Consider the following 11912-nt stretch of genomic DNA (forward strand, 5'->3'; position numbering starts at 1 on the left):
ATCTGATTTTTAGTGCAACAAATATGTTGTATGGGACGTCGCAGACAAAAGGCGAATTTAATAGATCGCCGAATGACAAAAACTTGCCAACGAGGAGTGCCCATGATTGAATTAACCGAAACAACACATCCTCCACTGTCATGGTGTATGCCTAATACGGTGATTAATAATATACGTGAAACAATTTCTCCCTTCAGGTTGGCTAAAAGAAATACAGTTTTCGGGAAACACAGTGCACAAAAGAGGTACTTCATTCCCAAAAGAGATAACAAACCAGGCATTCTAATTGGTCAATAATAAATGAAAGCGACAGACATCCAATTAAATGATAGCAATTCATGGCGCAATTGTTGCTTCTGCTTCTGCTTAATTACGATGTTTTTTTACACGAAATATCTGAAAGGTATCCGAATTATATTCTCGGTAGAACGGAATTTAGTTTTCTGTCCAGAAAAATGGAAAAAGGAATTACGAGGAGGTGATTTCGTCTGCTAAAAGCAATGCACTAGACCGCTTTGAGTAATACGTTTTACCTCCCTCTTTGACAAAACAATAACAAAAGATTTCCACGAGCGCGAGGCCTACAAACAGCCTCAAGTCTTACAAAATTCGATGAAAATCCGAATTTATAACATGCAGTGGAGTGATCAGAACTATGGGTGCTGTGTTGGGGCTTCAGTGTGACACAATTATCTTCTCAAATTAACAATAACTTTATTTTTCACTAGAGTGACTAAAGAAACCTTTTTCTGACGTTAAAAACTATGGCTACCTATTCGCCTTTATCGCACAGCAGCCATCTTGGATTGACGTCATGAACTTTTGACACCAATGCGAGGCCACGCGTGTAAAGGTCAACTTCCGGCGATTGAGGAGACAAGATCATGCCGAACAGAGATCACTGTTGCGTGCCGCAATGTCAAAATAATCGCGCTAAAAAAGTTCCAAACCTCACCTTTCACCAATTTCCCAGTGATAAATTCATTCGAAAGCAGTGGCTTGTGAAAATACGGCGAGACGTGGGCAAAACTTTCCAGGTAAGTTGGCTAAGTTGTCGATGTCATCTTAGCGCACGTGTGTTTACAATAAATATTATGATCTGTTTCATCTATAGATAACAAACAGCACAAGAGTATGTTCTGTACACTTTAAGGAAGGGGATTTTAAGACAACTTTAACAGGGAAGCGTGTTCTGGAGAAGCATGCAGTTCCGAGTATGTTTAGCTGGTCAAGATCACCAAAGAAAAGAAAATCTCCAAAAAAACGAGAACCACCACCTGCACGAGTGAGATTATTTGATGTAAGCCTTCCATCGTTCCCTGTTACTGTCACAGGTAAATTTTGTTGTCAGTATTTCTTTAAACATTCACTGGTTAAAATTGTAAAATAATCAGAGGTATTTTTATGTTTTCATTTTAATCCATAGCTTCAACTTCCGGCCAAGCTTGTGTTGAGGAAAGTTCTATGGAGGCCCAACCGGAACTGCCATCCTCTCCTGTTGTTTCAAACTCCCCCGAGCCCATATACACACCTACCTTGAATTGCCACGATTATATTTTTTCTGGTGAGCCTGCCAAGACCACAGAGGAGCTGCTTGAAGCAGCAAATCAGAGAATTGAGGAGTTGGAGGCAGCACTGGATAAGCAAACAATATATATACAACTAAAAATGAAACCCAACAGCATCATTAGGTTTTACACCGGTTTTCCTTCTTTTGATGTTCTTGTTGCGACATTTAGAGCTCTGACTCCCACCGCACAGAATATGTATTCTTGGTCCCAAATGCAACGCCTTAGAAATAAAGGGATAAGGAAAGTTGAAGGCCTTAGGAAAACTATGCAAGGCTGCAAACTAAGTTTATTTGACCAGTTTTATTTAGTTCTTCAAAAGTTGAGGGTTGGTACCTTAAACCAAGTACTAGCTGATAGCTTTAACATTTCCCAAACAACTGTAAGCAGGGTTTTTATATCCTGGATAAATTTTCTTTATTTCATGCTTGGGAGTACTTGTATCTGGCCATCTAGGGCAAAAATCCAGAAGAACATGCCCACTTGTTTCAAGTCCATGTACCCAGACTGCAGGGGAATTATTGATGCATCTGAGATAAAGGTTCAGGCACCATCAAGTTTAGTCTTAAATAGTGAAATGTACTCGTCATATAAGAGCCACACCACCTACAAGGGCAATGTTGTTATTTCACCTTCAGGGGAAATAATTCACATCAGTTCTTTATTTGAGGGGTCAATATCAGACAAAGAGCTGGTAAGGCAGTCTGGGCTTCTACCACTTCTCCAGCCTGGGGATCAGCTTATGGCTGATAAAGGTTTTGTTATTCAGGATCTTTTAACTCCCCTTGGATGTGAAGTTGTCATGCCCTCATTTCTTTCCAGTAAGAGGCAGTTTTCTAAAAATGACCTCCAAGAAAGCAAAAAATTACACAACCTGCGTGTTCATGTTGAAAGGGCGATTAGGAGAGTTAAAGAGTTTCATTACTTTGATCGGGTAATCCCCCTCACTGTTGCAGGAAGCATAAATCAGATATGGACTGTAGCTTGTTTAATAACCAACTTTCAGGGGCCCTTATTTTATGAACGGTAAACTTATTTTTTTTCAGATGAAGTAAAAGTGTAGTTGTGCACTTGATAAACTTTGGTAGTCTTAAAAAGAATATAAAAATTAAACCATATGATGAGAACCTTTCCCAACATCATACTGTAACATGTTATGGACTAGAATCCTGTTAACCAAAGAGAATACAATCCCTTTACTTTAACTAAACTAGATTTGTTCACATTTTCAAACAACATTATTTTATATTTATCAATTAAATTGGATGTTTAGCTTCCTTCAGCAAAAAATGGTTTGCCTGTTATTAGTTATAGCATAGTTATTGCTCATCATTAATGTTCACTGTACAGAAGACAAATGAAAGTTGAAATAAAACATGTTGAGTTTTTCAAGCATTTCAGAAAAATAATCAGCATCATAGTAAATTCTCTCACAATGAAACTCTTTGCGACAATAAACAAAAAAATCCTCCCATGCACTACCTGTTAGTCCTATACAACCCATGGCTTGGTGATAATAAGCATGGGTCTTTCTTAAACTATAGGTACCACTTCTTTCATTTACCTTTAGATACTTAAGGTCTGACAAATAGTCAGACATGGAACATTTAATTTCCAACAGACCCCATGAAGGATTTTCTGTTGCATCATAAACCCTTCTATCTGGGCTACAGCCTAGGTGTGGGAGGGAAGGGTTTATCACAAAGCCCACTGGAAAAACATTTCTACCAAACTGCTGGACATATTGTTGAGCTGCTTCTTCCTCATGCTCTATGCCATACTTCATTGCTGCTGTTTGCACAACTTTGCTGTTCAGAAGCCTGGCTGAAAGTGTTTCGTGATCCTTTCTCCTGGAGCAGATTTGCTTGAAGTTTGAGGCTGTTAGATGATGCTTTCGTAGTCGGTGCCAGTCCTTAGAAGCAGATTGTTCTCTGGTCTGCTCTTCATATTCTAGGGCCTGTTCCATGGTGACAGTCAGGGAATCATAGTGCAGTTGTTGTTTCTCAGACAGTACAGTTGGAGGGTGGGTAAAAACTGGAAGCTGAAAGTCAGGCACAGGAAGACTGAGGTTTGTTGCAGCTGCAGTCTTTTTACTTGGAAGGGACTGTTGGTAGGATAAAACAGATCCTTTGGGAACTAGCCCATAGTTGCTCTCTGTTAATAGGACATCTTCGTCATCATCTGGCCATACTCTCAGAAAACCAGGCTTAGGATTAAGCCCCTCAAATATTGGACTTAGGATCGTTGGTAAATCAAGGGACCAGAGTGGTTCTTCAAAAGGCTTATAAACAGTACTTGTCACACCAGAGACTTTTCGTTTCTTTTTTACTTGGGCTGACTGCTGGGTGGGATTCTTTAATTTTTGTACAGTGACATCCATAACTGGGCGAGGCTTGACACCATCTGCTCGGTTAGGGATATGCCAAGTCTGAAAATCAAACATTAAAATATTGCTTGATAAATTCTGGTTTGGAAGATAAAAATAAGACATTTTCCCAGGTTAACTTTGCTTTCATTCGTTATGCACTATTGCTTTCAACTTTGGAACCTTGCATTACCAATAATTCTGATTATCATTTGATGCAATTTTTTTCCTTTCCTTCCTTTCATTATTTGTCTTGGCCTTCAGCTTCGGCTTCAGCCTTAATTGATCTGCTCACCACTGACAAATCACGATATTTAGCTCAACCTCGTCCAATAATTATCATTTATTACTGGGTTGCCAAACCCAGTCGCAACCTGGGTCACATTTCGTGGGTTTTTTTGTTATTTTCCGTGTCGGGAAAAGTCTTGCCTGTCACTCCCCTGCTAAGTGGTGTCTTTATGCATAGAGCCTTCTGAGCGTATTGTCTTAGGATCGAGAGGGTAGTGGGAAATGCGTAGATTTCTCTGGTGGACACAGTAGAATGATTAACGTAACCGGCAATGGCGTCGAAAGTCATGTAACGCGAGTGGCGTTTTAGTGGATTTTTAAGCAAAATATACCCTTATGGAGCTTAATAATGGAAAGTCAATTGGATACTGAACAAGGAAGGCGCTGAAAAAAATGTCTGGAATCTTAAAAGCGACGAGTAATGGACTTCGACAACAATCTGTCGCCCGTCGAGCCGTAATCAAAGTGAGATGTATTTCTAATATTGTACGAGTGTGGTGTTTTGTACAACGCTGAAATCAAATGGAAAATTCTCTAGTAACTTATGGGTTTAATAAAACAGAGACTTGGATCTGTACTCAATTCTGCACAGTCTTCTGCTAACAATTGGAAATTTCACAAATTCCTGTTAGTCAAAAATAATTTGTAAGAAAGTTTGTTGCCCATTTTTTCCTTGATAATTCAAATAAAGGGTTTTTCAGTGAAGGGTTTGATGCTAAACACTGAGGGAAATTTATTTACCGTGTTGCGTTTTTGACACGGAGTGTAATTTGACACGATTGAGTTTCTTGTCTTCACGCACGTATTAAATGAAATAGGAAGGGTTTTTTGCCTCTTATAGCACATATTGTTGTTTGTTTCAAAAAGCATTTCGCTGGAAAATGGTGGCTTTTATGAACTCATCATGTGTAATATGCGAGCTTAACTGGATAGTTTTTATGGCAATAGTAAAGCATTTTCGTGTCTAAATATAAGGTAAGCGACTCTTTCTGTTGTGTTAACTTAATTAAATATACCATGGTTCGTAAGTTTGCATTTGTCGTCTGCTGTAAACTTGATTTCCACACTCAAAATTACCTCCAGAACCTACTTTTTGCGTAAAATAAGCTTTTAGAATGATTTTCGTTTCTTCTGTGGTGATACTTGACGATTCGGGAACATTTTGTGAAAAAATATTTATAACGGGTCACACGCGCAACTTGCCCGATTATGCATATAACATCCACTTGGCCTTTTGACATCCCATTGAAAAAAACTCGTAAAATATTCGCAGACCGGTCGCTTTCTCTGAAATTTGAAAGGATGATTGCTAACAAATATAGAAAGATTTTCACAATAACTAAAAATTCCTGTGTTAAGCATTAGAATTCGACGAAGAGGTAATGCGACTAATTTGTCGCGTGCGTTGCTATTTTTATGATTTGACTGTTGTGCAAATTTTGACAGAATATTAAATTATGAAAAAAATATCTAGGTAAAGGTAAAGGTACACCTTTTTTAACGTCGGAAGTTCCTTTACTCTCTAGAGAGTATTCTCCCAGGAAGCCGACGGATAGATCGTTAAAAAAATCGTTATTTTTAGCTGTTATTTGAACATAAAAGATGCAACACTTGACGAGAAATATTTTTGCTAATACTATGTATTTTTCCCGGGAATCGGGTTGAAAATGAGTTAACACGTTTGCATACGTGCGTTGAAATGTGATACACGCGGAGAAAGGAATGTTATTTCTCTGACAAATGATTTTGTCATTGTAGTGCAAGGTGAAATTTATTTGGGAAGCCAAAAATATTCTTTTAACTTCCTGGTTAATCCAATTTTATTGCTGCGACTTGCTAGTGCGAAGATTGTGTACATGAAACTCGCGCTTCTTGCGAATTTTGAGTGTCATGAAATTACATAATTTGCGTGACAATATATCCCTTTTTAATACTCTGACCCAAATACATTCAGATAGTAACAAACTTCATATTTACTTAACCATTTCTTCTGCTTTTGTGCTTGTCAGCATTGTGATTTGCGGTAATTCGCAAGTCTGTTTTTGTATCTCATAGATGTTTAGATTTTCAATTACACGGCCACTCAACTTGTCGATTGTGTAAATAGTTCACCCTGAAGTCAAAATAGATACGTTTCTCAGGAACCCGACAAAGAAGGCTTCCTGGCCCGACAGTATAAATCTAAATATTCAGTTAAATATTACAACAAAATTAACTAACGACGGAAGTTTCTTCGCTAAAAAGTACGTTGTGCTACTCTGAAACATTCTTTCCCGTAGTTCATGCAGTTGACACGGGGTGATCACGTGCACCTTTACGGTTGCCTAGCACGTGATCAATTTCTTCCTTTTGACAAAACGTTAGAGCCTGCAAAAATGTTCGTGTTTTTAAGATCTTTCAATGAGAATTCGATTCATAGTTATATATAAACACTATGTTATTTTTTTTCTTCATCTGTCTCTTGGCTTGCCTTTTTCTGGTGCAAACGCAAAGCCAAACAATGTTTTGACCTGGCATCAGATTAGACCGTCACATTATGAAGCGGAAACAACACCTTTAGTCCTTTCTTGTATGAGCAATAAACGTTTGCTTAGTCCAACTGCTAGACATGCTGGAAAACGTCCGTCAGAGCAATTTGCAGTTAGTTTTTTGCAGACTATTTATTTAAAGAAGAAACGAGTGAATTTTACTCAAGAGCGTGTTTTGTTATCTTTAAACTGAATTTATTACGAAAGCTTGAAAGACTAAAAGACCTTAAAATGGGACAGGCCATCACAAAATAATTAAACGTGTGAGCCAAAGGGCCTCTGCTGGCGCGACATGTGGGTGACCCCTCAAATGGTCTTAATGACGCCCCACTTGAAAAAATTAACTGGAACGCTGCAGTTCTTTGTGTAACGCGTACCACAGGCAACCCAGTGTAAGCTTTTTGGAGCTTCTTGTTGACACAAATGTCACATGTCTAGTGTGTAATCTCCCATTCTAACCTGAGGTCTCGATGTTTTAGACATAACTGGTGGCACACTTTTCATTCCTAGCATCTGGTAATGCGCCAGCGTGTACATTAAGCCGATGGTATGATGGGAAAGCCCCTGGCCAGCAGCACAACTGCAACGAAACGAATCGACGCAAGGCTCTCTTTCACGTTTGAACACGACAAGAAGATTGTGCGGCTCTTCATTTTTCTTCATGCTTCTGTAGCACTTCGCACGAATCGTGACTCCCTCATCATCATTCATAGCAAGTCTAACTGCAAATTAATGCGCAAAATATAAGTCATAGTATAGTAGCTCAAAAGATTAAGGACCATTGAGCTACTGCTTGATAACAAGAAAAACATGGCGAACGCTCAACCTTTATACAAACACACCTTCGACATCGTGAAGGTAAGACTCGTGGAAGAATTTGTATCCTCTTGTCAGCGTTGCCTTAATCGGAAGATGGTCTGACGCAAATTTTTCAATAAAAGCGTTCGTAAATTTGGGTATGGTATGAAGATTTTTGTGCCAAAACTCAGCAGAACTTTCACCTTGCTTGTCCGCCATGATTGTTTGCTTTCCACGCGTGGCCTCGGTTTGGTGTCAAACGCTGTGACGTCAAAATCAAGATGGCGGGCTGTGATTAAGGCGAATTAATAGTTTGCAAGAAAGAACATGGCTACAAATTCCTGTCATGTTTATGAGGAAACTGCTCGCGTATTAAATTTCAACCCACATATGCAAATTCGTTAAGCTCGAGTATTATATAGCACGATGAATCCACAATGGCCGAAAAATCTCACAAAACCTTTTACAGCGTAAATTGCGTTGAAACAAAGAAGATATTTGCTATTAGAGACCAAAATACTCTTCCAATTTCAGTTGGCGTGCGTGCAAATAAACAATCCACAACCATATGCAATTAAATAAATATCTCAAAGCCTTTTCTCGGCTGAAGAACCTTTACCATGAATAATGAAGCACAAAACAGACAACAAGCTTTCTTTGAAATTATTCTTCACTGGCACATTTCCACTTATTATTATTTTTACCTTAAGACTGTGTTGAGTTGAGTACAAAATAAATGTAAACAGCCAGACTACTGATATGCAACTTCAGCCGGATGCATTCAAGGCGTTCGATTCCTTCAATGTTTGTTAAACCCATCATGATACAGAATTTGCCATTTGCTTTCAGTGTTGTAAATAACAGCAGAGTTAATTAAATATTACAAACAAAGCTCACTTTGATATTCGACAGCGGTATGCTGTCATCTCGCCACCAGCGAACTCGCCACCAATATGCATCTCGCCACCTTGCAGTTGCTAAAGTTCTTAAATAAAGTTTTACCGAGTTTGTCTACTTCATCATATACATAAAACTAGTTGACCTAAATGGTAGATGCCAAGGGTAAGGGAAACGTTTAATCAACCCACTCGAGAATCGAAAAGAAAGAAAATAATAGTTTGAGGATACGAGCGTGGTTTTAATAAGAGCCGAGTACTATGATTCATGTGACTCATTGAAAACTACATAATAAGTGAAGCTATGGTCCTCCCAGTTATGGACAGCAATTGTGTAGAGAGGCCTGAAAATCTGCTCTCAACGATTAGAGCTAACGCAACTGAAGAAAAATCCCGGGGGAGGGGGGGACTCCCATATGGAACAGACGGGGATGCTCGTCGGAAATTTTGAATTTAAGCCCTAAAGGAGACCATCTGGGCGTGGCTCAAGCTTTTTGTGACCCCCCTAAAGGAGACTAATCTGGGCCTGGCTTAAGGAAATTTTGACCCCTAAAAACAAGTTAAAAAGAAAAATTAACTTCCGTTTCTCTTCGCGTAATTCTGTGTTTCTTCGCGGAACCCTAAACGAGACCTTGGCGGCTTAAAACATTGGCGCTTTGCCCCTAAGCGAGACGACGAGCATCCCCGTTCCCCCCCGGGAAAAAATCCACTCTGTATTCCAAAACCGGTCTTGCAACCTGATACAGCGTACTCTGCAGTGAACCTATCAGAAACACCATGACCAACGTGAACGATGATGTACTCGGAGCAATCCTTGCAGAAATGAGAGACAGCTTGGCACTGCCATTGCATTTCATGATGCAATCTTGGTTTTGCTATTGCCACGGCATATTTCGTTAGGATAATTTGCTCTGCGTGTTATATTATAAGAGAGATTAATCAGTTGTAAATAACCACTTTTAAGGCTAAACTTTGCCAAAACCACACTGAAAGGAAGAAATAAACGTCCGAACAAAAGCGGTCAAAAGTGTTCAAATTTGATCACACAAAGTCGTAGCCAAAAGGCCAGTCAGTGACATGAAATGGAATTTTTAAATAAGAAATAGGAAACGGGTCTAATCTTGCCTGTTTGCGAAATCAACTTATTGGAAAATGAGGGAAGAATCAAACTTTCGTATCACCATTATGAAGTCGTGTATAATTGGTGAATTTCTATCCTTTTTCAGTTGTTTCAGCTGCTCAGAAAGCAAACATAATTAAAAAAACCAAGAACCTTGTTAATGCCTTCAGTGTATTTTTGCATCCCTTGAGGAATTCTTGACCTTCATCTTGCAGTTATGTGTTTTGTTCTCCTTGTGCGTTGCCCTTGGGCCGCACGAGGAGAATTAATCACATAACCCCGAGCTGAAAGCCGATAACTCTCACTTAGTCCGCATTTTGATACTGTAATCCGCATTCCTTACCGTGGTTCGTATTTTATACTCAGTCTGTAGTCCGTAGCCCACGTTTTATACCTTTGTCTGTAGGGAGATTACGCAAGGACGACGACGACGGCTACGAGAACGCCACAACACAATGGGTTTAATGAGCGAAAACAAAAGCTCTGCACGCCCTGCACGTGCGTTTTGCATGTTGGTACATTTCGTTGCCGTTCTCGTCCTGCCAACGACGTGAATTGACCAAAGTTGAGGTTGTGTAGAGGACGTGAGAACCTGACGGAACATTTCAATTTTTTTCCCAAACAACTACGTCTTTCATGCCAATTTAATTCCTGTAATGTTGATACACACTTTCCATTCCGAACGACTTGGGGTTATAACGAAATTATTACAATTACGGGAAATAATATATTTAGACTACGTTCTCCTTGGCGACGTCGTCGTCTTTGCGTAAGCTCCCTTGTGTTTATAAATACCCAGCCGTGTTCCGTAGTCCGTGTTCGTACTGATCACGTCGGACTTCGGATAGGAAGCACCTCGTCGTTCGTAATCCGTTTGAAATGAGAGAAATCAACAATACCTTTCGTGTCTTCAGCGAAAAGGAAACCTGACTTCTGTTGCTACAGGTCATTCTACTTCGATAAATGGGAGGCACTTTTAAAATCCTAGTTGTTTGTCCGTTTAGAATGATTTCCACTTAATTCCCACTCCACTGAGCAGATAGGACGCTGAACACCGATTTGCGGGTGTGAAAAATTAATGACGAAAAGCAGCTAAAAAATAATAAATTTATAACGGGAAGTATCTTTGAATATTACCAGAATAGAAAACGACAGGACCTTAAGCTTGGCGGCGACTTAGTAGAGGCGAGATAACCCTTACTGGCGAGTTTGCTGGTGCGAATCTTTCTGGTGGCGAAAGATGCAATTGTTGTCGAATACCATTACTCGTCGCTTTTAAGATTCCAGATATTCATTTTTCCCCGCCTATCTTGTTTATCAATTAATGTTCCACTCTTGAGCTCCGTAAGGGTATATTTTGTTTAAAGATCCATTAAAACGCCATCCGCGTTACTATGACTTCGACGCCATTGCAAGTTAATTAAATATTCCACTGTGTCCACTGGATAATATCTACGCATTTCTACTACTCCCTGAAACTTACCAAAAATACATGCAGAAGACTCTACGCACAAAGACAATACAGGGGAGCGACAGGAAAGACCTATTGCGAAACTTTTCCATTTTCTTTACAGGGAGAAAAATGGTAAAACAGAGACATTCAACTCACTTTCTGACTGGATTGCCATATGGCAACTCAATTATGAGGACATACTGAGTTCGAATCCTACTTGGGCTGCCTTTTATGAGACAAAAAATCTTATGCATGCGCAGCCACAGCGCGACCCCAAAAACAATTACTTAGAAAAAGTCTTAAGTCCAAAAACGGAATTTCTTGTAGGGTAGGGAGAGTAAGCAACTAAAAAGTCATTTTTTATAACTGTCATATTTCGATTTATGCGGCTATTTGTTCTCAAACTTTCCATTCTTTTCATTTCCCAATTTAGCAGATTCAAGCGAAAACAAGGAGAGCTTAAAGGGGAGGGGAAAGACCAACAAGGTGAACTTTGGACACCCTGGGAACTCCTTTATCCCGCAAAAACGACCAATTGCAAAAGCCCTTCGTAGATAATATAACACAAGGGACTCGAAATTTTGTACCCCTGCAACCTTTGTGTCAGTTTCATCGCTTTTACACTGTCGCTGTTATTGTTTGATGTCATTCGATTGATCCCGGATTTCACGTTCTTTGCAGAATTACTGGTTGCACAAGAACATACAAAGGGTACTTGTCATTTAGACGTAGTGACGGCAGAAAGAGATCAAAGAAACTTAGAAAAGGAAAATGGGATCTCGAGTGAAAATGAAATTAAGCCTAAGTGACGACGACAGCGAACATTTAGACGATGATGCAGCTCCTTTATCCCATTTAAATTTTTCCGTAAAGTTATGATACTATTGGACTCCTAA

General features: G+C 39.4%; 2 protein-coding genes across 2 annotated transcripts; one reads left to right on the plus strand and one right to left on the minus strand.

Annotated features, from left to right (window-relative positions):
- The first annotated feature begins 817 nt into the window (after window positions 1-817).
- LOC138027022 (uncharacterized) lies at window positions 818-2598 on the plus strand. The gene is made up of 2 exons (XM_068874512.1): window positions 818-1334; window positions 1427-2598. The coding sequence occupies exons 1-2, from the start codon at window positions 1217-1219 to the stop codon at window positions 2596-2598; spliced, it is 1290 nt and encodes a 429-aa protein (XP_068730613.1). The 5' UTR covers window positions 818-1216.
- A 309-nt stretch (window positions 2599-2907) lies between these two features.
- LOC138025383 (uncharacterized) lies at window positions 2908-7766 on the minus strand. The gene is made up of 3 exons (XM_068872600.1): window positions 7592-7766; window positions 7209-7471; window positions 2908-3996 (listed from the first exon to the last, which is right to left on the minus strand). The coding sequence occupies exons 1-3, from the start codon at window positions 7764-7766 to the stop codon at window positions 2908-2910; spliced, it is 1527 nt and encodes a 508-aa protein (XP_068728701.1).
- Between the last annotated feature and the right edge of the window lie 4146 nt (window positions 7767-11912).

This window comes from Montipora capricornis, chromosome 12 (assembly GCF_036669925.1).
Source record: "Montipora capricornis isolate CH-2021 chromosome 12, ASM3666992v2, whole genome shotgun sequence".
Taxonomy (NCBI): domain Eukaryota; kingdom Metazoa; phylum Cnidaria; class Anthozoa; order Scleractinia; family Acroporidae; genus Montipora; species Montipora capricornis.

Bases quoted from the DNA above. Each gene is read 5' to 3' on its own strand.
- LOC138027022 (XM_068874512.1), top strand. From the start codon at position 1,217: ATGTTTAGCTGGTCAAGATCACCAAAGAAAAGAAAATCTCCAAAAAAA. The intron at 1,335-1,426 runs GTAAATTTTGTT...TTTAATCCATAG, and splicing joins GTTCCCTGTTACTGTCACAG to CTTCAACTTCCGGCCAAGCT.
- LOC138025383 (XM_068872600.1), bottom strand. From the start codon at position 7,766: ATGGCGGACAAGCAAGGTGAAAGTTCTGCTGAGTTTTGGCACAAAAAT. The intron at 7,472-7,591 runs GTGTGTTTGTAT...ATTAATTTGCAG, and splicing joins TTACCTTCACGATGTCGAAG to TTAGACTTGCTATGAATGAT. The intron at 3,997-7,208 runs GTTAGAATGGGA...TTTGATTTTCAG, and splicing joins CTAAAACATCGAGACCTCAG to ACTTGGCATATCCCTAACCG.